A 27,795-nucleotide genomic window follows, 5' to 3' on the forward strand; every position below is an offset into this window, starting at 1 on the left:
TCGCTTTTTATTTGTCAGTTAAAACACACAAAAGTATTCTATAAGTATCTCATAAGAGTAAGGATACAGTGTATCAGGTTTAGCCAATAGCTAACTTTCATGTGCTGTAGAAGAATATGATATATGCAAAACCTAAAAAAAACATCTAGGCCAGCACTTACAAAAACATGCTGTAAAATCGGTAAATGAGATGAAAATGATGATGAAAGGATGGAAATGGATCTTAATTAAAAGCAGGTGTGTGTGTCACCTGAGGATCTGGCCTTAAAGGTGTTATAAACAAAGCTCTCCAAGACATTTTAATGGTAGAGGTGCAGGATTGCAAACTTTTTAAAGGGCAAAATGAACATCTGAATAGAAAATTAAGTTCTCAAAACAGAATACTTTGTGCTTACTTGGTGGGGAAACTGTTGTGGTTTCCTAACTGGAACTGTAGTGTGTCTAGTTTACTTGGACAGCCAGCACTGATTGGGGATTTGAACGGATTAAAGTCACTGCAAAGCTTCAATATTCTAGAAATAAGACTTTTGGAACAATCAACTTGCAGCATCTGCCACGTTCATCTTTTTGACCCACATTTAACCAGCCAGCTTTTATAAGATTTCAGGCACCTTGGGGGCAACTTGTCATGTTATAAATTATCAGCCAGATAACTGACAAAAACAAGCAGATGTGAGATTACATCCCATCTCTTCATGCTGGGATAACTCTGAATTGCAATAAGTAACTCTCAAACGTACAAAATTAAAATCTCCGCCTATATTTACAGTAGCCTTTTTAAACAAATTATTAAACTTGTAGGTAGTGAGTTTTATGGATGATGGCAATTGTGGGTAACTGTGATCCATCCCAGTGTAAGTCAAACATATTAAATTAATATTAAAATGTTTGTGACTATTTCTGATTTCTTTGAATTTAAAGTGAGTTTTTTGTCATAGACAAACCTGCTGCTTTCAGGCCTATTTGATCATATTTGTTTGTACACAAACTGAATACCATTTCGCTGGTACTGGTCTCTGTCTAGATGAACAGTGGCTTACCTTCTAAAGCAGCCTTCATCTGGCACAGATAAATGAAAAAGTATATGTATAATAAACACTAATGTGTGATGTATAAGAGGACCATAAATGACCTTAGTGACAAAATTAGCTTTTTCACCTGAGTGTAAAACCTCAAAGACACCACTGCCATCACGAATGATGGCCACTTTTTATCGATGAGGTGATGACATTCAGTGCAAGAGCACCTGAGGGAGGTGTCTAAGGGCCAATAAGGAGCATTAGGTAAGGCCATCGCAGGCCTGTGGATTACAGTAATCCCATCCACTTGCAGTGGGTATCACACACATCTCATTTCAGCACAGCTGAAGAGGAAAGATGGAGATGCCTGCTTGTCGTGCTGCTGTGCTTTTCCTCCTGCTTCTCTCTCAGGGTAAGTCACTGTGCAGCTGATCCTGCCTTAAAATAATCGCAACAGTTATTGTGCTTTTATGATAATGCTAATGGTCCCACAAGTTATTAAAACAGCAGTGAGTAGTACTACACCAAAATGCTGCTGCTGCAAGTGAAATTATAAAGAGGGTACAAAGCATTTCCTTGGTGTTTCCTTCATGCAATCCTCAGATGCAATCCAATAATTCATAAGATTATTTGACATGGTGCTTCTTTTAGGTCATTTTCTTTTTTCTTACACATTTTATTCTGTCATCTGCTCTTACATTTCATGCTTCTGTCGATGGGGTGTATAGCCCTGGTCACTGTTCAGTCAGAGGAGGTAAGAAAGAGTCTCAAAAAGGTCTAAAATGTGGTTTAACAGTCTTAAACTCTGAGAGCAAACTCTGGATTGATTCCACCGTGTGTGATCTTCAGGAGGAGGAGGAGGCCATCCAGGAGCAGGACCTGCAGGAGGAGGACCAGCAGGTGATCGAAACCTGGAACACAAAAGCGAAAGCCTGTACCTGTGACTGCGAATCTGCACGCATCCCTGCTGTCATCCCACCTGTTCCCCCGACCTCGCTGCCACCGCCGCCACCATCTCAAAATCACCTGCTGAACTGCATGCCAGGTGAGGACTCCACCTGTGTAGTCCTCTGTCTGTTTCACTTATACTCATGCTGGATGCCCTTTTTTAGGTTTTAAAAAGTGATTAATGGGATCCCCTTTATACAAAGGACACTAACTTGCAGGAGAAAGTCACACATGTGAAGATTAATGGTGGGCAGAGTTGTATCCTGTGGATCTTTATTTAACATCTGTGATGGATCAAACAGCTGATGGTAGCCGGCTGTGTCCTCATGTGCTTTCACGCTGCAGCGGTGCACAATCACCTCTCTGATCTTGCAATTTTTCAGCCTGTAAGATGAAAGAGGCTTGCACTGAAGGTTAAGAAATGAACAGCTGTGAGGAAGAAGCTTGCAAAGGCAAATGCTTTTCAGATAATCTCATTACCTGTGCTGGAATGTGACGAACAGATTAGGGAGCCCAAATAGGCCATGACCTTCACCTATGATACTAGCAAAGGAAGCACACATCAGAAAATGCCCCGATCATCTTCTTCTACCTCATCATGCAAGAGTTCTGATTAGCAAAGTTGGACTATTACAAGAGGAAAAGCTGGAAGAGGATACTCTGCTGCATTCTTAATGTCTTTAAAATGGAATAAACATTTCATTTCAGGCAGCACTTCTATCACTTCTATCATCCGCTTTTCTGGCAGCTTCAAACCAATCCAGTCAGGGGTGAGAGGGAGTCATTTTCATCTGAAGTAACTGATATATTTTTTATTTCCTGAAGTCAATTTATCACCATGGAAAAAAGAAAGTAAACCCTGTTTCATTTCTTTGGTTTTACCAACTGGGAAAATCATCTGGTCCTTACCTGGTCTTAAACATTGGGTAAATAATACATCAGATGAACGACGACACATGACATATTCCACTGTGTCATTATTTATTGTGAAATTGCAGAAGCATTAACTTGAATAGCAATAACTTGAAATAATTGTTTTCAATATGACTTTATCATTCTGTCACATCATTGTGGAGGGATTTTGTTGCACGTTTCTTCACAGCATTGCTTGATTTCATTCATTTATCCATAGCTCTGTTAAGGTGTAACGCATTAAAGTGAGGCTGAGGTCTGGACTTTGACTCGGCCTTTGCAGCACCTTGATTCCTTGATAGAAATGCTGCTGGGCTTTAATCATTGCCCTGGCTCATGACCCAGTCTTGCGCAAGTTTTAACTGTGGGGCACGTGGCCTCACATCTGCCCCTAGAATACTTTGGTATACAGAAGAGCTCACGGTCGACTCAATGGCTGCAAGGTGTCCTGGTCCTGTGGCTGCAAAACAAGTCCATTTCATCACATCTCCACAACAGTGCTGACAGCTGGTGTGAGATCTTTTTGCTGATTTGGTTTTCTGCAGATATACAGTCTTGTTGTTTTTTGACAATGTTAATCCAATATTTTAATATTTCTTATTTCTAACATTTTATACTTTTTATATTTGTTTGTTATTTGATGAGCTTAGCATAACAGTAATTTTGTTGTGCGTGCACAATGTCAGAAAGGTTGTTGGTACCTGTTGCTCACTGCTCTCCTTGCACTCACACGGGATAAGCAAAAGGCAAATAGTATAGCATCATGACCACCCCATACAGAACATAACGTAGTGTAGTGTCAAGACTGCAGTCAACACTTTACTTGACAAGTTGCTACCATGTGAACGTGTAATGTTAGTGCTCAGTTAAATCTCCCCTGTGCTCAGGTTCAAAACATCAAGATGGCAATAAATCATTTTTAACACAAAAATGATCCAATCACTGCATCCCAGCTCATTGGAAGTGTTTAGAAAGTTTATTAAGTGTTTATTTTCAGGAATTCATACAATTTAATGCCACAGTAAACTGTGAACGTTCCCGTTCCCAGAATGCCCATACCACAGACCACTGGGATTTGAATCTGGATCTGTGACCTCAGATCAAATCAGCTGCTCCAGTCAGGACCAGTACACCGGCTGGTACTCCTCCTGGATCCCTAACAAGGCTCGCCTTAACAACCAGGGCTTTGGGTGAGTCAAGGTGACCCCTTCTCCAGTTCGTGTCACACAGCGCACCCCAGATAAACAAATAACTGGGAATGTGAATCTTTGTTAGGTGCGCATGGCTGTCCAAATTCAACGACCAGTACCAGTGGATCCAGATCGACCTGAAGGAGGTGAGCGTGGTGTCTGGTATCCTCACCCAGGGCCGCTGCGACGCTGATGAGTGGATCACTAAATACAGCATCCAGTACCGCACTTTGGAAACTCTTAACTGGATCTACTACAAAGACCAGACTGGAAATAACAGGGTAGGTGCACTAAACAGGAGTCACATATGAAAGTGTCATAATAACTGAGTACTGTGGGTTTTTTTACCATTTAAATTACCCCCAAAATTTCCACTTTCATTTTTACTTCAGCATTATTTCCTTGTAATTTGGAAAAACTGAGATCTATTATTGAAAATGCAATAATCTCAGGGTTTATATGTGCAGTTAAACGTCTTTACACTGAGAGAGAAGGGAGTTTCATCGGTCCACCTCACTTAAGATCAAAGTGAGCAGCATAAAGCTCACAATGTAAAATAAGTTTGAAATCCCTGGCCTACACCAATCAGTACACACTAAACTGTTCAAATATATCCAACAGAAAGGCTGTTGTGTTGTCATTTTATGTGGACCTGTTATGCTTTTCTGCTATATATATGGTGCTGCTTTAAGTCCTGGTGAATGATTTAGGAGATCACACATAGCTGCTGCTGAGTTTATTTGGCTTGTAAGGTGTCAAAAATATAGGAAAATATAGGATACTCCTAATATGGTCATATCATCCACACAGCTGTGCAACTCAAAGCTTCTGTTTAACGAGGAGCAGCTAATCAGAGTAAAGTTGAGTCAAAGGAAACTAAAATTGCTTGATTCATATAGTAGATGAACTGAGTGTTTGCACCATTAATATAAATAAGGATTACAGTACTTTGAACTGTGAAATCATGCAAAGCTATTCAAAGAATAAAACTATGGAGGTGGAAGTAATCATAGAAGGTCCTCTTTAAGAGCCTTTTCTGATTATTGTGTGTGTAAATGATACAAAATGAGCACACTGTATGTTTAAATGCTGTGTACTTTCTTCTTATTTAGGTCTTCTACGGAAACTCCGATCGCTCCTCCACGGTACAAAACCTGCTGCGCCCGCCTATTGTGGCTCGTTATGTACGCCTGCTGCCGCTGGGCTGGCACACCCGCATCGCCATGAGGATGGAGCTGCTGATGTGCATGAACAAATGCTCCTGAAGTGTTTCTTACCTCACCGACCATCATTCCCCTGCCAACCCTGCCACTTGCCAAAAGGGGAATATTTGTGTAACATTGTAAGATCCTTTGAAACAAGTCTAGTTTGTCCCCATTTGGTGAGGCTCACAGCTCTCTAGGCAGGTGGACATCGCTGGTGTCCTCTGATGGATTATTTGTCTGTATTAAAGTTTCCAAAAGCGCATTGTGCTGTTACGTAAACACCAAAGCGTTCCAGCTCAAAATGAAATTTGTCACCTTCAATAAAGCAGTTATTAACTGCGTCAGGAAATAAAAAAGCTTCTACATGTTCAGAGTCAAATCAAACGGGCTTGTTTTATTTGAGATTTACTGTTACATATGTAAACATGAATAATCTAAAATCGTTAAGCATTCATCTGTGAGTTTATGCTGTCATGTAAATGCTCTGTTGGAAAAAAAAAGCAGATAAACACTGACTATGCTACTAATTTGTGTCTGTAATAAAAGCACAAACTTAATACTTGATTTCATTTAAACAGTTGATAAACATCCTCTGTTATAAATATTACCAAACAAGTAGTCACACATCAGTATTAATATAATACACGGTGCTCCTTCAGCGAAACAATAATCCAAAGAGAGAAACGTATTGTGTCAAGTACAGAGTGTGCACAGTCCTTACAGATGCACCACACACAATACGACACGGTCATGTCTGGGCTCAGCGTGTTACAGCAGGAGCCGGCGGGGCCCCCCCTCCCTCGTCTTTCAATATTCACACACTGCGCACACGAACATGAAAGTGAGGAAGAATTTACAGAGCAATATTGCTGAGCCACGTAGTCTCTTCAAAGTGCAACATTAAAAAGGTTAGAATGTATTTCTGCCAAGCTACTCTCATGGCACTTTATTTCCAACAGAAAAACAACGTTACAGTACAGATTCTGCCCCCCCGCTGCCTTTCCATTTTAAGATTTCTCCAAAGCTCATCCCAAGTGGTTCAGTGTGTGCAAACAGTTAAAAATACAGCAGTACAGTGATTCCCAACCAGTGCGAGGATGCTGCAGCTGAAAAAATATTACAGCTGTGGAAAGAAACGGGCGAACGGTTAATGTTAGAGGAAAGCCAACCTCAGTCAGAAAACAGGGGGGCGATGGAGAAATGGCTAAAGAAAGAAAAAGCCAGAGTACATCGATAATCGGCTTCAATTAAAAAAGAAAGAGAAGAAGAAAAGAAACTGTTGCAAAAAATAAAAAATATAACGGCTAAAGTTCAACTAACAGCTGGAACGGCTAATAGTGGAATAATGGTTGAACACAGAGAAATAGATAAATGTGAAAAATAGTTCTTGGACCAATGAACAAAGTAGCTTAAAGTATTTAATAAATGGGAAAATAGCAGCTGGAAAACACTAGCTGAAAAAGCTGGAGCTTTTAAATGGATGGTTAGGTGGAAGTAATTAAAATAATGGATAAATAGTTGAAACAGCTAAGTCTAAACCCAAAACAAAATTATTATTTACCCTCAATAAACATGAAGTAATAATTTGGAGTAAATGCAGCTGAAATGAATAAAATCAAAGGTTTAATTACTCATATAATTGATATTGTGATTGAAAATGTGCTTGGTAGAAAAACCGAATGTATACAAATCAAGTAAATGGATGTATGAATGGCAGAAACATCTGGTCAGTCAGTCAGTCTGGCTAAAAGGGTTACTAAAAGAGATGCCGTTCCATTATCCTAATATTGACAGTTTAAGTGTATTAAACAAAGAAAACTTGTAATATCCACTTTTAAATATTTTAATGTGTGGTGTTAAATAGCTAACAGGTGGAGGAGAAACAGTGGTGCTTGGGTTATTTTCACAGGCTGGGAGTCATTGTACCACATACACCCAGAATGGCTTATGTGTTCCTCTAACTGCTGTTACCTTCTAAAAAATAAAGAAATCTACATTTACAGCAGTTAAACTTTAAATGGGTTTTTTTGGGTGCATTTCTACATGTTTTTAACTGGCCAGACAAGCGGAACCACTTGGAAGTTAAAAAAATAAAATAATCAAACAACAGAGTCTTTATTGAATCCTGTAGTTTTCAGAGAAAAGCCACTTCCTTCATTATCAGCTGCAGATGTTTGTTGACGTTTGCTCAAAGCAGTGCAGAACATTTGAACACATTATAATTCATCCATAAGGGCACATTAATGCTCCTGCATCGCCTTTGTATAGATACACATTTTTTTAAACTGTGAGGTTTGCTCTATTTGTGTAACATTGGTTTATATTATGCAAATGGTCATTTACACATACAGTGCATGGAAAAGTCTAAATGTGCCTGATAACCTCAATCAGAAAACAGGAAGTGCAGTGCTTCGATATCTCCCACAGAGGGCGATGTAGGTTAGGCTTTCTGTTAGTTGATGGCACCGTAGTTTCTAAAATGGCTGCACTTAAGACGTAAAACCTAAAATCCTTTCAGAAAAAAGAAAGAAAGAAAAGAGCAATAAAATGTAAGCTTTTAGATTGTCAATTTCAGCCCAGAGAAACTGCACAGGTTATAGCTATATTTCAACACGGCTGCACTGGCTCGCAGTTGCACATTTGAGCGTCTGTAACCAGTCTGACAGAGCACATCCATAGGCAAGACAGCTTGGACAGAGAATTACAATCCTGGACGAGATGAACACGAGATACTGACATTACCAATCTCTATTGTAACAACTGATAAAACTGCATTTGCTTCGAATGCCTTAGATTAGTCTTAAATAATACTATGCAGTAAAATGTACTATATTTCTATATTTAATAGAAACAAAAATACTTACACTTAAAATCTACACTTTATCTATCCATTTATATATATATACACTGAATTTGTAATATATTTACTTTATAATACAAATTATAATCAGAATTACATAGGTATTAATATAAAGTCTATCAAACATGGAAGCTTTAAAAAAATCTGGACGTAAAAAGGCTTTTGGCCTGTTTGCAAGCAGTGTTTGAACTGATGGTTTGGTGTGTGTGTTTGTGTGTGTGGGGGGGTGGAGCAGGTGTTACAGGAGGGAGGTGGTAACAGAGGAGTCTGACACACGCGTGAGAGCAGTGGGGCGCTGGAGATCACAGAGCTGTCTCTTTCAGGTCGTTGAGATTTGGCATACGAGATCTGGACGGGCGTCCGAAGCCGTGCCCGTTCTGGCCTCCTTTGATGCTCATTTGCTCCGGGTAGGGGTTGCCCTCGGGGCGGCCCAGGGCGGACGTGTGCCAGCCGGAATCCAGCTGTCCAGGCAGCGGGTACGCTGACTGTCGGGCCTTGAGCTGGGGCGTGCTGACCCCTGAGTGACCCCGGCTCTCGGTGAAACCACCTTGAGCAGAGGCTGAATTAGGCAGCGGCTGGTAGCGCATGTCAGAAGATGCGGTCTGGTTGGAGGATGAGGAGGAAAGGTGCAGGAGCTTGCGCAGCGACTTCAGCGGTTGGCTCTGAAAGACACGGCAGAACACAGAATATCAGAGGAAAGAAAAATTGCGCTCACAACGGGTTTAATCCCGTCGATGACGGACTATCAGTCCAGTCAGACCGTCTCTTATGATTACTGCAGTGAAGGGATTAAGGTGTGTCTTTGCTTTTATTAAACACCAACATCTGAGTCACTGCTTATTTGATTACTAAATCATCGTGAACGGACAGAAGAACCGGTAAAATTTAAAAGTCTGCAACTTATTTGGCTCAGAGTTATAATTCAGTTCTTGAAACATTCATACAAAATTTCAATCTGTAGGAGAGAAAAAGAGCATTTTTTCTTGAAGAAATCATCACCCTTTTTGTTTGCCATCTGTTTTTTCTCTCCCTGACATCTTGGTCAGAAGATGACGCTGATTTGCATTGATTAGATCTTCTAGACGAGGATACCTGCTCTTATTTCTCTTTGGCGCTCTCCTCAGGAAGAGCGTATGTAACGAAATGCAGCTCATGGATAAATGTTTAAATCAAGCACTTCACAACAGCGCACGAGGAGAACTCTCACCGAAGAGTGGGAATCGGACAGTTTCTCAGGCGGCCAGTCCTTGTCCCTGTCTCGGTCTTGGTCCCGGTCTCTGCTCTTGTCACGTGACCTGTGGCGGTTGCTCTGGTGACTCGAAGACCTGGAGGACTTTTGGATGACCGTATCCACGCCTTCACCGGAAACCTGTGACACAGAGCGCGGAGGTATAATTCACTCATCCAATCAGGCACATTTCACACTCATGACTAGGACAGCAGTGCACAATGTTTAGGGCAACCAAAAACACTCACATAATCTGCTAGACTGTTTTTATTTATGAAGTTACTTTATATCGTTTCAAACTGGCCTAAACACTCATTTCTAACAGTTTTTTCTACTTCTGGTTCTGCGTGATGTCAGAGAGAGTAGGCAATCTCTGCACCTTTTGTTTTTGAGTAGCAGCCAATCAGTAGAAAGTTACCTAAAAGGAAAGGAGAGCTAAAATTGTGCTTTTTAGACAGCTAATCAACTTAAATAAGGATTATTTTGAACTGTGAGTCATGCAAAGCTACTCTATTAGAGTCTGAGAACAAAACTGTGGAGCTGGAAATGAGCATCTTCAGTAAACAGATTTCTGTGTTTCATGTTACCCTTTACATGCGCTCATTCATCACAGACATAAATGTGAAGTTACATCTGATAACCTGCGTTGTTACTTATTGATCTCCAGTGCAGTGAAGAAGTAAAGAAATAAAAAGAAAACAGACAAACAACATGCATCAGAAGCCAAACCCCAATGTGTTTGCTGATCTGAGGAAGAGAAGAGAACACTCCACTCGTTTCTGATAAATAAAAGATGTTTTCTGAGCGTAATTCAAACGCAGTTCAAATGATCTCCTCTTCATGCAGTAAATACCGTTTTCCACCGACTCCGAGTCTGACTGCCTGATTCCTCCTCCTGGCCAGATTGCATTTATTTGTGCTCTGTCATCAGCATGTAACCCCCCCTCCCCGAATCTGAGCAAACTGTCACTTATAAATAGAAATGCAAAGGGAAGAAAGAGCCTCAAACACCTGTTTCATGCTGAACCACCACTGCCACAGAGCTGGCAGCCAGTTTAACACGCCAAAATGTGGTCGCTTTTATATTTAGCAAGTATTATTGTAGCTCCACCATCCCTTTCTGATCTTTGCTCTGTAATAAAGTCATGGGTTTAGGTGCACATAGAGGAATTGATCAAATGTCTCTGCGTGATGCCGGTAAGCAGTAAAGCTTCGTGAAAACAAGCACACAAACTCCTGAAACCGTGTGTGCTCAGCTAAAGCCTGAGCGCTCTCGTCCATCCTCAGCTCATAAGCAGAGACATGCTGTTAGGGCCATGGCTGAAATCAGTGGCGAGTGATCAGAAGCACAAAAATGACCCGTCAGATCCATCCTTTCATACCGATTGCAGTCAAGTGCATGCTTTTCTTCAAAGTGGGAGCTTTTTTTTTCTTGTATAGATGGATCCAGCTTGTTTATTGATTCATTCACTCAACTCACCACCAGGAAAACCAGGCTTAAAAATCACACATTAAAACAGTGTTGATCAATGGTGTTAAAGCATGCAATGTTAGATGGGTGACACAGAGGCAGGAGGTGAGTAGGATAGTGTAAAACAGCATGTACCATGGGAGAGGACACTACAGGGAGGACTCTCACAGAGGAACTATGCTTTATGTTATTCTTTGGGCTAAACAGAGGGAAAAGACATTTCTTGATGACAGGAGGCCTTCCATCAGGGACTTCCATCTGTAATTACAGAGGCACATGACTGGTGGTAGAGGTAAACATGATGCACATGACAACAACAACAACAATAAATGGTTTTATATTTCTGTAAAGGTGCCGATGAGGCTCATAGATGGGAAAACACTGCATCCACACGTGGGCGTAAGTCCTCAGATGTACTTCACACAACATACCATCTGAGATTTCTTCTTTTTCTTCTTTATTGCTCTGAAGAAACCCTGCTTCTCCTTTTCTTTGGAAGGCTCAGAGGCATTCAAGACTACAGTATCTGGGCCAGTCCTAAAATAAAAACAAAGAGTAATGAGCGTGATGTCTCGGCTAAAAAGTTTTCAACTCCCAGTAAGAATTTCTGTTAAAGATGCCACGTCATGTGGCCGGTGTGAAATTAAATCTGACGGTATACTGTTCTGACAGCACCACAGACAGCCAAGAGAATAAACGCTGCTGTTCTTTTGGTGTGAAACTATTTTCGGTTGTGGTTTGAAGATATAATTACCAGGGGTCAAAAGCCGGCTGTCGTTTGGAGTGATTCGCCAAACTGCCGCCGTCCCCAGACAAGCCCGAGCCCCGACCCTGACCCCGGCTGTCGTGGAAGGAGTTGTCTGGCCGGGGAGATGGGACTGTTCAACAAACACAACAAATGGGTTAATTTACCTCCAATATACAGAGAAATAAACACATTTTGTCCACTTTAGCAGGTCATTAGATGTCATAATTCTAGCTCTGACCCAAACATATATCTAAAGTTTAGGCGGGTAATACAAATAAATTAAGATTAAAACATAACTCAACATTTCCAAAGATAACGCAACAAAAAACAGGGAATATAATAAAAACAGAGCTGCGAGTAACTAGAAATTTATACCATAACCAACAGTGATGCAGACTTTAACAGCTGTGACAGGTCGGCTTGGCTGTAACACGCCGTGTAAACACTGGAAATTGATTGGCACACGCAAAAGACTTCTGTGAACTGGAAATGTAACAGACTGCAATTGTATCAAGCTCGTGCATTTAGCTAATGCGATCGATGGTGCTCTGTTTCAATCAGATGTTTTGGTTTTCTCTCTTCTGACCTTTTCCTTTCAGTAAAAGCAAGTGTTCCTCAGGATTTTTTTCCAAGTACAACTTGACACACCAGTGCAAAGAAAGGCTCCTGTGCAGTACCATAAGTTAGACTTTAAAGCAAATTCATAAGCTAAAGCGATTGTGTGTCATACTCAAAGTTTCAAGCACTGGCCGCCCCAAAAAATGCTAAAGAAGCGAATATAAAAATACCCTGATGGAGTTAGTGTGTCCCTCGTATTATAGGAGGGACTAATGCCAAACAATGCACAAATTTCCACATAGCTTGTCTCATTTTCAGCAAACGAGATCTTATTTGATTTTAATGCTAATAAAGTGACACGCACAGGTATAGCATTATATGTATGTAAATGAGGTATGTGTGTAGAGCAGCAACAACTATGGTGAAGTCCTGTTCAGACCATAGACTGTATAAATATGAAGCTTAGAAGTGCTTAATATTGCATCCTTTCTGTTTGTAAAAAGACGTTTGGCTGTACTGTCTATGAGAAAAACAGCCCTTTGGATCTTTACTGCGCTTCAGTACAGAGTTTATGGTTTCATTTCCATTTTTGTCCAGTACAAAATAATTTTGCAAGTCATGGTCCCTTTTAGGAGGATTAAGCAGGGTAACATAACCAGGAGGACGATAATGCTCAGCTTAAGGCTTCGCAAAGGGACGCTTTTCAATTTTCAGTGGAAGACTCTGCAGCGCCCAAAGGCAACCACATTCAGAAACACGCTTGAAGAGTCTGCATCACACTTTTGTCCCCAACAATCACAAAATCATCCCAAAGCTGAAGTGACTCCCTGAGATATCTAAAGGAGAGCGTCCAGTTGACCGTAGCTTTGGCTCACTGTAATTTAAACTTCTTCCTCAAGATTATACTTCAGTTGAAATGTCACTATTGTGATACAATGGAGCCAGTACTCATGTCTGAATAGCCACACATGCCTTGGTCTTAAAATAGCCGCTGCCCCGAAGGACACTACTTTAAAGAGGAAGCTGAACACATTTACATCAGATGTTCTTTCCTTTACTGCATACTGTGCTCTCCAAAACGGTGGCAAGCACATCTTTTAACGAGTTATCTCGCTCAGTCCGCATCACTGTCAAAACTCTTAAGCCTGCTTTAAGCAACTTCCTGACATATTGTAATGAGTTTTGTGTAAAAAGTTCCAGAATGGGCCTAAAAGAATGAAACACGATTCATTTTGACCAATCTCCTGTTGAAGATGATCCTCTTGTGGGATCATTTTCAGTGCTGCTATTATTTTTAGGTCTCGGTCTCCTTGTACTTCTGCAGTGTGTGCTGAATCTCCTCCAACATGTCAAAACTGTGATCCTTTAACTTGATTTTAATTTTTGGAAAGTGGACAAAATCACAGCGAGGCAAATCTGGTGGAAATGGCTGAAAACTGCTTAGCTGTCGCTGGAGACCCAGCTCTCATCGCCAGCAGTTATCTTCCGTGTGAAATTCCAGTCGGTTTGAAACACAAGTTTTTATGCTCTCTTCTCAAGTTTGAGGTGTGTGGTGAAATAGCCGAGTGCACAGTGGAAGCGGGAAGAACAGAACTTCCAGCGAGTGAGCTAAAAATAGCGGCTGTCTGGACATGCCCGCGAAGATGACCTCGAACTGGAGATCAGCCAAATTTAATTTAGGTAAGGCTTTTGATTTTAAATGGGCCCACTGCCCGACCGTTTTAATCAACTGCTATGAAATCTACAGACATTAGAGGATGAAGATCACTGAGTCTGGTGATAAGATGGCTATTTTTAGTTTTGAGTGAAACAGCTGTATTTCTCTCTAACTTATTGTAGACATCTAAAGAGTCTGTAATAATATAATAATTCTCTATATAGCAGCACCTGATCAGTGATTAGTAAAAAATAATATTCCCTCCAGTGATGTGTCTGGAGTTAATCTTTCCCCCCTTACTGCAGCAATGAAAGAAAGAAAGCCACAGCCATAAATATCACTCCTGATTAAACCAACCTCTGTAGAAGCTGCCCACCCGCCTTGGCATGGATTCGCTGTAGATGTTGCGGTTCTCTTTGGAAGAACCCCCATCTTCTGTTTGCTGGTCATGATATAAGCCAACCTGAGTCACAACAGAGAAACTCATGACATAAAACCTCAGAGGCTGCCTGCTTTGCATGCCTCTCTGTCTGAAACGATACCTTTATTTACCTGAAGGGACAGAAAAATAAGGTGGGGGCGTATTGATTTATGATTGGTCGTTATAATAAAACATCTGTGCGGGCTATAAATGTAGCCCAGAACTGAAATGCGATGCGATGACGAGCTCGACTGCGCTACCATAAGAAGTCACATTAGAGGGAAGCAAAGCACACAGAGAAAATGAAGAGGCATCTGATGCAGGAGAGACAGAGAAAAAAGAGAAAGAGAGAGCAGTTCATGACAGCAGTATCCACCCACATCCGCGCTCTCGGAAGACTGGATGTGGGTGGGGAATGGTGGGTGCAGGCAGAATGTCGGACCTCGCTTTTTTTCCGCTGTGTGTGAAAAGATGCGGTGTTGTCCCTTGTGGAGTCCCTTATTGGAGGTCTGCTGTGGGTGACCTCAGTGGGTGCCTGTTCGTTCTGTTAATGGAGACATGATGAAGCATGAAGTGAGCTCAGCATTGCAGCACATACAAATACACACACGGTATATATATACTATATGTGTGTATACAGTATATATAAATATACGGGTAGCATGATTCACTGCATGTCCTAAAAAGAAAGCCACACTCTTAGCACCTCAAATGCTCACAGATGAAGCTGCAGCTATGTTAATCCTGCCTTTCCAATTCATTACAAACCTGGGACACAAGATCTGGCTGAGAACCTAAACACACATCATGTTTTCAGACGCCACCAGAATAAGTCCTGGCTGCGTCACTGGACAAACTGAGACTGAGGCAGAGCCGTCCAACAAAACCTGGTGTAGGCATTTGTTATGATTACATCCTGAAGGCTTTCCCTAAAGCTGGAGAGGTTTGATGTGGGCTGAGGACTGACCCTGCTCATGTCTTCTTCTCTGGAAGAGCCCCCAGAGTGGCGAGGCAGCGTGCGGTGCTGCAGCTGTGGGGACAGGAGCTGGAGGCTGCTGGCTCTGGTGGGTATTCCCTGCCCGACCAAAAGTCCCTCGTCTCCCCCGTGCGTCCTCTGATGATCCCTCCGTACGTACATGGAGTGGCGGTGTGGCCTCTGCTGGGAGGAGAAGGGGCTAGTGTATCCCTGACCATAAGACAGAGGGTCATGTGGGGCAGACAGAGAATGGGAATGGCTCCTTTCGCTCTCCCCAGGATCCAGGGAGTCCGGTGACTTAGACTCCTCTGAAGTTTTATGGCGGGTGGAGGAGCGCCTGTAGGAGGAGTCCAGAGTGTTGCTCTCTCTCTCTGAGCGCATACTTCCTCGGCCACCTGTGCCAGGTCCCAGCCTCTCCACTCGGCGGGCCGCTGGGCTGCCCGGAGCTGTGAGGTCGAGGCAGCTGGAAGGAAAATAGCGAGATGTGGGTTCATCTGCATAAAGATGCACATCATTTAAGTTCCCCACTGACTTGGCATCGCTAAGCGTGCCATAGCTCTTGGACAAGTTCAGGTAGGCAAACTTAGAGGAGGACGGCGTGGAGCTGTGGGCCTCCATGTAGTTGTGTCGGCTGTGTTTGTCCCCTGACTGAAGCGTGTTGGTCTTCCCTTCTACAAAAGAGTGGCGGTTCTGCTGTGAGCGGAAGTTGGATTTGAGGTACTTCGCCCCTGGGCCATCTGACACCTTGGACCCCAAGTTCATCTCAAAGTCGCCCTTAGACTTGGTCTCACCGGGGCTGAGCAGATGAGGCAGGTTGCTGCTGGCCAGGTCCATGCTGCAGGCAGTGGAGTGGTTGAAGATCTGCGGCTGGTAGTTCTTAGGATGCAGTGTGGGGCTGAGGTTGATGGCTGCAGACATGTTGCCGTTGAGAAAGCTGTCATTGTTGGGGTGGAGGTCCTCATGTCGGGGTAAGCTGGAGCACTCTCTGCTGCTGGAGCGGTGGCTTCCTGAGCTCTTTCCCCCGTGGCTCCTAAGGCAAAGCAGAGACGAAAACATGTAATAATGAACTCAGTGGCAGCAAAGTTACCACTTACTGCATTTAATAAGGAAAGGTGTTCCACAGGGATCAATTGCAAGACCCCTATTCTTCCCAATACATATGAATGACATGAAACCTGCAGTTTATTATGAGCTTTTTTCTGTATGTCAATGATTCATCCCTGTTGGTGAGTGTGTTTGACACAGTGGATTTTTTAGTAAAGTAGAGTGGATGTTAAGTATACAGCTAAAAGAGTCTCACTTGATGCTGTCACATTATATTGTCACTCAGTGACTATCATGGCCAAACACTGCAATAGAAATTTTAAAAACATCAGCTATTCATTTTTATTTATTGGAAGAGGTTTGGTGTAAGTGCAGGGTGATGGAAGAATATGAGTAGCATAAAGTACATCAAAACCTCCCAAAAGACTAGATGTAAAAATCTTAATTCACTGTTGCCTTGGTAATATGAAAAGCAAAGAAAAATGAAGTGACTAAAAGTTTCCAAAAACAAGGTCTTTATTTCAATATGTAAATAGCTTTAGTTAAAATTTAGGAAACAAAAGTGCACATAACTTTTATTGTTAAGTATGGGGGTGTTTATATTACTATAATGGGTTGTTGTCTGTAGGTTTCTGAGATGCAGAATAATTCCAGACTAAACCAGACAGACAATATATGAATTATCCTGAAATATTCTGCTAAATGTTGCTGGATGGTGGCTGCTGATTAAAAACATCTGGCAGCATTTGTTCATGAAACGACCCATTAATACATCTGCATGGGGATGCACTGGCAAGCTTTCCCCAAATATAGTGCTCACTGCTGACCTGCTGGGGGTAGTGTTGTCTCCGTGGTGAGGTTTTCTCTTAGAGGAGCGTACAGGTGTGGGTGTGGGTGGCCCAGGCCGCTCTACCATCCGCAGGGTCTGGAAGGCGTGGTGGTTCAGGCTCTGCTCTGTGAGAAAGCGCTCGGTGGGGTTCAGGAGCAGCATGTTCTAAACCACAAACCACACAGATGGAGCCCGTGAGCGCTGAAGACACCCCGAACATGCAGACCTCTCAAACAAACCGAAACACTCATGCTACTATGAATCATCGCCATTATCATAAAAGTCAAGCTGCTGCCGCATTTAATTGTGTCTCACAGTCACCAAACGAGCCAAACAATGATGTGAAATATGATTTGTGACATTTGCTTTTTCTTACCCAAATAATGTGTTTAATAATCTCTCTGAACTCACTTTAATGTATGAACAAACTCAAACTGAAATCTGGATGCAGCTTTGTTTTTGAATAACACAAATACACAGTTGAAGCTACATTTTGGGTCAACATCAGAAGCTCTTTGGTAGCCGTGCAGCTCTGCGTTAACGATTAGCAAACAAATGTTATTAAATTTTATCTGAACTCAACACAAGAAAGCCCGATTAGTTCTGAGAGAGATGCCTGTCCTTGCTTAAGTCAGTCCTGAGATGGCATCATCATCATCGTGTTAGCGGTGAGTCATTATCTGCTGGGAAAAGCGCAAGAGCACAAGCACAGCCTACATTCTTGACATGGAGCTCCTGTTTACAGTGTAGACACAGCAATAACAGCAGTGGAACCGGGATATGAGCTGAGAGATGCCGAAGCAGGGAGGAGGCACCGTGCAGTCACGACGTAAACACTGTGATAATGATGCAACTATCAGATGTCTAGTTTACGAAAATTATTGTGGTTAACTGGACGTTTTCACGATACTCGGATTCAGTAAAGGACTAGATGTTACAATCCCGGACAATGCATTGCTTTTAATGGAGAAAACCAGCAGCACACATCGAATAAAACCATTAAAGTCGCTCGGCTCGCCTCACCTTCAGCAGGTCGAGCAGGGCTGCGTCGATGATTCCCAGGTATCTTCGCTCCAAGGTTTGAGGGTGACTAACAGTAGGAAACTGCAACATTAGCAGAGACAGTGGATAATGGTACAGTCAAAAAAAGTTCATGTCATAAATAAAAGAATAAGTTTTGAGAAAACCCAGCGATGATTTGGTGGTTCAGAAAAGCTTTCTGCAACGCTCTGTTTTAGAAACAAGAACCCACAATTTCTCTTAATCATTAAGTATGAAAAAGGATCCGGGTTACTGTGAACACATGAAAACACTTAGTTTCACTCCATATATTTCCACTTGTCCACAACTTCCTGCAGTTGCTCTATGCCCCACATGTGTATAACCACCTTGATGATAACCACCATAAGTAAGTGGAAAATAAGACACTTTTACTAAACAACAGCATCAAATGTCCTTACTGATCGATCATCAGTATGAGAGTATCCTCAGGTTAAAGTGTCTTCCTCTTTTAGAGACCTAATGATCATACCAAATGTTAATAATGCTACAGTGGCTTGCAAAAGTATTCAGCCCCCTTGAACTTTTCCACATTTTGTCACATTACAGCCACAAACATGAATCAATTTTATTGGAATTCCACGTGAAAGACCAATACAAAGTGGTGTACACGTGAGAAGTGGAATGAAAATCATACATGATTCCAAACATTTTTTACAAATAAATAACTGCAAAGTGGGGTGTGCGTAATTATTCAGCCCCCTGAGTCAATACTTTGTAGAACCACCTTTTGCTGCAATTACAGCTGCCAGTCTTTTAGGGTATGTCTCTACCAGCTTTGCACATCTAGAGACTGAAATCCTTGCCCATTCTTCTTTGCAAAACAGCTCCAGCTCAGTCAGATTAGATGGACAGCGTTTGTGAACAGCAGTTTTCAGATCTTGCCACAGATTCTTGATTGGATTTAGACACCAGACAGGTCAGGGATAAAGTTATTGAGAAATTTAAAGCAGGTTTAGGCTACAAAAAGATTTCCCAAGCCTTGAACATCCCACGGAGCACTGTTCAAGCGATCATTCAGAAATGGAAGGAGTATGGCACAACTGTAAACCTACCAAGACAAGGCCGTCCACCTAAACTCACAGGCCGAACAAGGAGAGCGCTGATCAGAAATGCAGCCAAGAGGCCCATGGTGACTCTGGACGAGCTGCAGAGATCTACAGCTCAGGTGGGGGAATCTGTCCAGAGGACAACTATTAGTCGTGCACTGCACAGAGTTGGCCTTTATGGAAGAGTGGGAAGAAGAAAGCCATTGTTAACAGGAAACCATAAGAAGTCCTGTTTGCAGTTTGCCACAAGCCATGTGGGGGACACAGCAAACATGTGGAAGAAGGTGCTCTGGTCAGATGAGACCAAAATGGAACTTTTTGGCCAGAATGCAAAACGCTATGTGTGGCGGAAAACTAACACTGCACATCACTCTGAACACCCCATCCCCACTGTCAAATATGGTGGTGGCAGCATCATGCTCTGGGGGTGCTTCTCTTCAGCAGGGACAGGGAAGCTGGTCAGAGTTGATGGGAAGATGGATGGAGCCAAATACAGGGCAATCTTGGAAGAAAACCTCTTGGAGTCTGCAAAAGACTTGAGACTGGGGCGGAGGTTCACCTTCCAGCAGGACAACGACCCTAAACATAAAGCCAGGGCAACAATGGAATGGTTTAAAACAAAACATATCCATGTGTTAGAATGGCCCAGTCAAAGTCCAGATCTAAATCCAATCGAGAATCTGTGGCAAGATCTGAAAACTGCTGTTCACAAACGCTGTCCATCTAATCTGACTGAGCTGGAGCTGTTTTGCAAAGAAGAATGGGCAAGGATTTCAGTCTCTAGATGTGCAAAGCTGGTAGAGACATACCCTAAAAGACTGGCAGCTGTAATTGCAGCAAAAGGTGGTTCTACAAAGTATTGACTCAGGGGGCTGAATAATTACGCACACCCCACTTTGCAGTTATTTATTTGTAAAAAATGTTTGGAATCATGTATGATTTTCGTTCCACTTCTCACATGTACACCACTTTGTATTGGTCTTTCACGTGGAATTCCAATAAAATTGATTCATGTTTGTGGCTGTAATGTGACAAAATGTGGAAAAGTTCAAGGGGGCTGAATACTTTTGCAAGCCACTGTATTTGCAATGGGGGAAGTAATTATTTGAACCCCTGCTGAATTTGTAAGTTGGGTCACTTACAAAAAAGCATGAAGAGCCTCTGATTTTTACGGTGGTTTCATTTTAATGGACAGAATCATGGAATGACTGGAATCAAAGGTATATGACTTATGGTTGTTTCTTAGATTAAAATACATGGGGTTTTAGTAGGCAGCACGGTGGTGCAGTGGTTAGCACTACTGCCTCAGGTTCTGGGTTTGAATCCACTGACCGCCTGAGGCCTTTGTGTGTGAAGGTTGCATGTTCATCCTTGTCTGTGTGGGTTTTAGATTAACTGGTGACTCTAAAGTGGCTTCATTGTAGGTGTGAAGTGGATCAGAGGAAGATGGATGGATGTATGGATGGAATTATAGTGTCAGTGTCACTGAACTGGAGTATCGTTAGTCCAGCAGGGGATCAGAGTGTAGACAGGACCAGTGGTGTAACGTAACAAGCACTTCACTGAAGTACAGTTTTGATGTACTTGTTGTTTTTTTTTAGGTATTTTTATGCTATACTTTCTTCTACTCCCCTGTATTTTCAACACCACTATACATATAGTCCCTTGTACTCCAATCTATTTATTTTAAAGCTTTACTTATTTATTATTTTGCATATTTTAAAATATAAAACTGCTAACGTATCATGCTGTTATAATAGATACAGCCACCCAGGAGTATTTCAATTCAATTAATCTCCAGCTGCAACATTATGGTGTGCAGCATTATTTAATCAAAACCCACTAAGATCACTTGCATATTAAATATTTTTAGTTTAGACACCTTCATCGTATTTTAAATTAAACCTTCCTGTTATTACTTGAATGTCTTTATCATCTTTACTTCAGTAAAGAGTCTAAATACATGAAAGTTAAAATATAGTTAAAATATGATTGTTTCTGAAGTAAGTTTTCATGCTGGAAAGCACAAGACTTCTGGAACAATGTCCTTTAGACAGATGAGAACAAAATCGATATGTATGGCTAAAATGCACAGCACCATGTTTGCAGAAAACCACACACTGTAACTACCTCATAACAACTATCAGGCATGATGGTGAAGGGGTGATGATTTGGGCCCGTTTAGCACCCCTGACCTTACAGTCAGTGAGTCGCACATGAACTCGTCTGTATACCAAAGTATTCTAGAGAAATGTGAGGACATCTGTCCCACAGCTAAAGCCTGGCCCAAACTGAGTCACACAACAGGAACACGATTCCAAGCAAGATTCATGGAAATGGAATGGTCCAATGAAAGGCCATGTGCTGTGTCTGGACCTTAAGAGAGCTGTGCATAAGCGGATGCATGTAAACCTCAATGAATTGAAACAACGTTGTCAAGAAGGACAAAAATGCTCCACAGTGACACTAATTACTTCATGTTATTGCTGATAAAGGTAGCTGACAAGCTATCAGTACACAGGGCTGCACATGACCCAGTGTTTTATTCACCAATTCACACTCTGCCTCATTCTTGGTCCCCTGAATGCTACCCAAGTAAAAAGATTGTAGCCCTGTCTTGTGAGTCCTTGTTACCTTATATTTTAATATCGGTGCTGTTGTCGAACATCGTTTACTTGTTGTCTCCTGTGACAGGTTTGTTTGTATCTCTGTATAATCGGATTTGGTATTGAAGAAATCTTTTTCTAAGCTTGATTGGAAAATCCTGTAACCATGACAATGCTTTGGTGAAATCTTTTAGAAATGCCCAAATACACAACTACCACTTCAATGCTCTTCACTGAAAGCGCCGTGGCTTGTGATTTCAACCACGTGCAATCCTCCATTGTCAACCTTTCATTTCTAATAGAATTTTTCCTCTGAATATTTTGAATTTGCTGTTTGCAGGGAAAAAAAACGAGTCCAGAAGCCGTTCTTTTTACATCACACATTTCTGAGTGTTACAGAAAAGCACATCGTAGGTGGGAAACGTGATGAAACAACCATCAAACGTCCTCTGTTCACTCAAAAGTGTTGTGTGGTTTCTTGCTGGTCTGATTTATTTTAATAAAAACAGCATGCGTGTTTCCATCAAACACTGTTTCTCCCCTCTCGTGGTGTTAATAGGACGATCTGACTGTGAGCGATAATGTGCAGGGATCAGCGAAGTTTGCAGGATCTCATTTAAACGACAACAAGCACATAAATGTGGAGGTAGAGGTTGGTTTTTTTCCCCTTAAGCGAGTACTAACAATAGCAGGCGCTATTTTTTTTTAAGAAACAGACACGGCCAACGTGTGCCTGTCTTTACCGGAGCAAGGATTTTACTGAGGAACAACAACTTGGGTATTTAAGAGGTGGATAGAAGCTGAAAATTCAAGGTGTAGACCGTAAAGCGTTTCGCTTATTATGCAGCTTAATCAAGAAGTGGTCTTATCACTGGGTATTCACTGCCAGGCATTCACAGAGGGGGAGTTTGCTAACTAATAATTAAATCCTGGGTTGTGGGCAGTGAGGCGAAGGGAAGGACGACCCAGGTCTGCTGCACCACCAGCCTGCCACAGAAGACTTATCACAGCCTTCCTTCACAGTGCATACAGGATACATGATACACGATGAGTCATTGTGATCCAGTCAGTCACGGCACAGCAAACTCAGCCAGAAAAAAAAGAAGAAGAAGAAGAGAGTGTACAGAGAAAATAAATAAGGGAAGAAGAAACATAGGAGGAGGAGGCCTTAAGAGACAGCAAAGAGAGAGAGGAAAGAAAAGCAGTGATAAGAGCAGCATGGAGGGATGGGTCAGCAGAGTATGGGGGGGGGGCGGCCTGAAGTTACCCTCAGCCCGTGGAAGCGAGGGTTGTTATAGAAGAGCTTCATCTGCTCTGGTGGCAGGGGTCCCAGCACTTTCTGGATGGTAAAGAGCTGGTCGATCTCGCTCTCTCCCGGGAACAGCGGCTGCCCGTCACTCAGCTCTCCTAAGATGCAGCCCACTGACCACATGTCCACCGCCTTCCCGTAAGGAGCCCTGAGACCGCAGATTTAAGAGGGTGGTGAGAGAGGCCACGCATAATGAGAGCTAATAAGAATTTATGTCAGTGTGGTGACTGGACAGAGCTTAAAAGGAAAACGTAAAAAATAGCAGGCGTACCCGAGCAGGAGCTCCGGAGACCGGTACCATCTAGTGGCCACATACTCGGTGTAATTGGCGTCAGTCCCCTCAGAGAGATTACGTGCAAAGCCTGGCAAGAGAAGACAGAGAAAGCAATAGGATATGATGAGGAGCTTTTAGTTATGCTCCACATGCTGAGAAACCTAAAAATGAATTTCAGCTGACTGCCTCTCTGGACGCTCATTATGCTTTAAAGCTTTGACTTACAAAGTAGTTTGTAAAGTTAGGTCAGAGACGACGGCAGACGTGATCTTTTTCTCCTGAACGCTTTGACAGCAGCAGATCCTGCCTTTTGGATTCTTCAACTGATTAATGTGAGATGCTGTTTTGGCTGTACAAGCATCGAAGCACACCTTTAAAGCCCCTAGCTCTCTTACATGCATATAGACACGTCAGCCAGAGTTCAAGTAGATTACAAATCTTTGAACTTTTGATGATACCGTCCATGTTTTTTTTTTAACAGTTCCAGTTTAATATTCATGTTGGTATGTTTTATTGCCAATTACTCACATAACCAACAGATACAGGGTGACTGCATCTTCAACATTTTTTGCAGTTTGTCAGCACTTTGGCACTCGTGCATTTAGCTTATTCAATTATTTTAACTGTTTTAGTTTGTTTTCCTATCAATTTGATTACAGTTTTCAAGAACTGTGCTCAACATGCTGGGGAATAAGTTTATTTCCAATCAATCTGAGGGTTTTTTAATCATTTGACTGTTACTGTATATTAAAATAGCTACCTTCTAGGATTTCTAATTATTATAAAATATATAATATATATATATAAATAATATTAATTATCTTAATTGAAAGGGACTTCTTCATTCCACATTATATATGGTGTAATGGAAATTTATTAGACCCCCACCAAATATGAGGTTTATACCACAGCTGTCCTAAATTAACAGTATTAGTAATTACCAAAATGGTTTTTGTGCCGATATCACTAGTATGCACAAGCCTTTTAATCAAAATGATTCTCTTACTGCTAAAATGTAATTATTGTTGTCATCCATGCATTTTCTAATTCAATGTTTTTCAAAAAGAAGAAAAAAAAGTAAAGAACATTTTTAATTTATTGATTAAAATGCCAAATTATAGTTATTTACTTCCTGGAGACAAAAACTCATTTAAGCGGTTGAGTCTTATGCTTGATTAATTCCAGTGAAATTTTAATTCAAATTAGGTCCAGTGTGCTCACTCAAATTAGAGTATAAAAACATGAAGTTGGTAATTTTTACTGTTTATTTTTCATGACAGCTGGCATAGATAGATAGATAGATAGATAGATAGATAGATAGATAGATAGATAGATAGATAGATAGATAGATACAGTAGATAGATAGCATATTTATAGTGTTTTTTATAGTGCCTGTGAAACCCTTTGAACCTTTACATGATATTAGGTTAAACAAGTTTAAACAAGGAGAAACTTTTCCCTCACAAACGGACATTTACTACATTAACCCAGCCGTTCATTTCCAGTTTCTCAGAGCTCCGACTCCCCGATCAAAACAACACACAGTGAAAGTGACTGCGCGCGGCAAGACTCGGTCTGAAACGTAAACCTTCACAGCGGAGTCTGTTTGGCCCGTGTCTCTTCTCTCAATGCCTTTGGCTGACACAGAGCAAACAGCAGGTCTTCAGTCTCTCACACCAGATTGCCTGTGTGATTCTGGCCATGCCATGTTTTACGTTTCCCCGTTTCTGTTGTGGCGCCGCCAGACTGAGCCGAAGCATGATTATGCTCTTGTTGCCCAACACGTTTCATTAATTGAGATGAAAGAAGAATGACCAGCCGCAGAGAGGGAAGGCGCGCACACACGGCTTTAGATAACCGGATGAAGCCTGCCTGCTGCACTCCTGAAGCACTGGTTTCAGCCAAATATAGTATCTGTTGAAAACACTCCTTTTACATCACAGCTCTGACTGTTTGAGCACCTTTCTTACAGCGCGAGGATCGAATAGAGGGGCTCACCGAAGTCACATAACTTGAGGACGTCATCGGAGCTGATGAGAAGGTTTTCTGGCTTTATGTCTGAGGAGGAAGGACACAGATGGAGAGTAAGCTGGCGAGGGGCATCATTATCATCATCGCTATTACATCACTTCCATCAGTTTCTGCCACCACACATTCATCTGCTTCATTAAGAGAACGATTTGAATGATTACCCTTCAGAGAAATGGAATTTCATCAGCAAAAATGCACAGATTGGGGAAAAAAAACTATAACCCATACACTGAATCCCTCGATAACATTGTCATATGGGTGCCTGGATATACTACAGGCCATTTGGATGCCTGCTCTGTTGCTCTCAGTGTGCCAAAAGCTCACATGGGCCATCTGGTTTCCTGCTCTGCTGCCACTGATTCACCAAAAGCTCTTCTAGTGAACAATACATCGCTTAGTTATAATGCTGATAGATATAATGCTGAAGATGCTACGATATCATTTGGATTGACCAGGATGGACAGGTATGGAATGGGTATATTAGAGGCACAGCTCAGGCTGAGCGGGTTGGAGACAAAGTTATAGTTTGAGATGTTTGAACATGTGCAGAAGAGGGATAGTGGATGCAATGGGCAAAGGATGTTGAATATGGAGCTTCCAGACAGGAGGAAAAGAGGAAACTCAGAGGAAGTTCATAGATGAGGATATGCACAGGGTTGGTGTGACAGAGGAGGATGCTAGGGATAGGGTGAGATGGAGGCAGATGATCCACTGTGGTGACCTCTAAAGGGAGCAGCCAAAAGAAAAAGATGAAACTATGAAGCTAAACAGATAGAAAGTGAGCCTATTCTGACCAAACACCTGTCTCACATAGTGATACGAACCATGAAACTGGATCCAAAAATATTTAGACGTTACAGAGACTATTGAAACTGTGATGTATCCCATAATATTGATGCTCAAAGTTAATGCTTTTAACAGTTCTCAAATGTATTTTATATCAGTCTTCTGTATTTAAAAGTTAGGAGGACTGAACAAATTAAAAAACATCAAATTGTGATGCAGCTTTATTCACTTGAAAAATATTCATAGTAAGAAGGTAAAATTTTACATGATGCATCAAAGCTCCTTTTGGCGGCTCTCTTATTAATGAGTAAGGTGACCATATCACAACAAACTGAATGTGGGACAAAGTGAGACGTGTTAATAATGCTGACAGGTAGTCAAATATATTACATTTAAATGCAACATTTCCAACTCTCTTGCTAATAAAAGATCTTTAGCAGTCTTTGGGTTTCAGTAAAGATGCATCCATACACTCATACATGTTTTTCTGCACCATATCTGACAATTTTAGCCATTTTTAGCCAATTATCAGACAGAAATATTGTATAACTTCACACCACATTTTCTCCTGCATGAAACAGAAAAATCTAGCACAGAATAAAAGAACTCTATTTCCCTGTACATACCACTACCTCACTTTCTTTGTTCTAAATCTGCAAAAAAGGCTTTAAAAGCCCGCTTTATACGTGAAAGCTGAACTTTAGAAATGTGCACGTCCAGCAGAAACAGTCAAAATTTGAGATACTGTCTCAAGATGTGGGATAGGAGGACAAGTAATAAAAGTGCTGTGTAGTCTCACATAAAGAGCACAATCAGCATACCCTATTAATAAGGGGCTGCCACAGATTTTTACACCTTTTCCTGATGAAACCCCAAAGGTATTTGTGTCTTCTCTTAGGCTCAAACCAGGGACCTTTTGCTTATTAGACACACATGTAACTCACTACACTATGGAACTCAGGTGATTCTGAGGGGCTCGTGTGGGAACTTTTCTCCAGTTTGGTGGATTTTATATGAAATGACCATGTTTTTTCTCCAGTGTAAGCAAAATAATGCCGCATTTGTCTTCCTGCTCTGGGGACCTCTCCTCTATCTAACACTCTGCACTGTATGTTCAGGTTAAGAAAAACGCCTTACCTCGGTGAACAATGTCATGCTTATGGCACCAGTGAATTGCTTTGATTAGCTGGAAGATGTAGCTGCGCGCTTTTTCACTCGGCACACCGTTTGGTAACTCCTCGAGCAGCTCGAGCATATTCTAAAGGAGAGAGAGAAAAAAGACACAGTTGAAGAAATCAAAGCTGAGCTCTTTATTATCACGAGGGATTTGGGGGGTTTAGCGAAGGAATTCAAGGTTTAACCCTGAGTTTTCAGCGTCGGGTGGACCCGTCCAGACCTGACCACCTCTGGAGCAGGTTGTATTTGAGGTAAAAGATCGACATGCTTTTTAAAGTGTGACAAAAGTCTGTTTTTCTCTGTTGGAGAAAAATGGTTCATATTTGTGAAACAATACCTATTTTTTAATTATCTATTTTGTGAATAGAAGGTTCATTAAGTGAGAACAATGCTTTGACTGCTTCGGGCTGCCATATCTGAGGCTATAATGCGTTTAATA

General features: G+C 41.7%; 2 protein-coding genes across 5 annotated transcripts in view; one reads left to right on the plus strand and one right to left on the minus strand.

The window, feature by feature from the left end:
- The first annotated feature begins 1,325 nt into the window (after positions 1–1,325).
- On the plus strand, positions 1,326–5,831 carry LOC100694307 (retinoschisin). Its single transcript, XM_003439948.3, has 6 exons — positions 1,326–1,431; positions 1,748–1,773; positions 1,869–2,064; positions 3,928–4,069; positions 4,155–4,350; positions 5,182–5,831. Exons 1-6 carry the CDS (start codon positions 1,377–1,379, stop codon positions 5,332–5,334), a joined length of 768 nt encoding a protein of 255 aa, XP_003439996.1. The 5' UTR covers positions 1,326–1,376; the 3' UTR covers positions 5,335–5,831.
- Positions 5,832–6,156: 325 nt separating this feature from the next.
- LOC100700621 (cyclin-dependent kinase-like 5) overlaps positions 6,157–27,795 on the minus strand; it is a 50,833-nt gene continuing 29,194 nt past the window's right edge. For 2 of the 4 annotated variants that reach the window (XM_003439793.5, XM_013267615.3), the window contains exons 6-19: positions 27,318–27,438; positions 25,362–25,421; positions 23,361–23,451; positions 23,048–23,237; positions 18,090–18,170; positions 17,065–17,231; positions 15,185–16,223; positions 14,660–14,761; positions 14,154–14,259; positions 11,588–11,711; positions 11,265–11,370; positions 10,969–11,091; positions 9,342–9,503; positions 6,157–8,796 (exon numbers count right to left, since the gene is read on the minus strand). In XM_003439793.5, coding sequence (XP_003439841.1) covers positions 8,437–8,796; positions 9,342–9,503; positions 10,969–11,091; positions 11,265–11,370; positions 11,588–11,711; positions 14,154–14,259; positions 14,660–14,761; positions 15,185–16,223; positions 17,065–17,231; positions 18,090–18,170; positions 23,048–23,237; positions 23,361–23,451; positions 25,362–25,421; positions 27,318–27,438 — 2,832 coding nt within the window. In that variant the 3' untranslated portion in view covers positions 6,157–8,436. The remainder of the gene's footprint in view (positions 8,797–9,341; positions 9,504–10,968; positions 11,092–11,264; positions 11,371–11,587; positions 11,712–14,153; positions 14,260–14,659; positions 14,762–15,184; positions 16,224–17,064; positions 17,232–18,089; positions 18,171–23,047; positions 23,238–23,360; positions 23,452–25,361; positions 25,422–27,317; positions 27,439–27,795) is intronic. The other 2 variants (XM_005478822.4, XM_005478823.4) reach the window with 2 other exon arrangements.

The sequence above is a fragment of the Oreochromis niloticus genome, linkage group LG23 (genome assembly GCF_001858045.2).
Source record: "Oreochromis niloticus isolate F11D_XX linkage group LG23, O_niloticus_UMD_NMBU, whole genome shotgun sequence".
NCBI classification, from domain to species: domain Eukaryota; kingdom Metazoa; phylum Chordata; class Actinopteri; order Cichliformes; family Cichlidae; genus Oreochromis; species Oreochromis niloticus.

Excerpts from the sequence above, each read along its gene's own strand:
- LOC100694307 (XM_003439948.3), top strand. The coding sequence starts at position 1,377 with ATGGAGATGCCTGCTTGTCGTGCTGCTGTGCTTTTCCTCCTGCTTCTC. Across the intron at positions 1,432-1,747 it reads CCTCCTGCTTCTCTCTCAGG|CCCTGGTCACTGTTCAGTCA; the intron begins GTAAGTCACTGT and ends TGGGGTGTATAG. Across the intron at positions 2,065-3,927 it reads CCTGCTGAACTGCATGCCAG|AATGCCCATACCACAGACCA; the intron begins GTGAGGACTCCA and ends TCCCGTTCCCAG.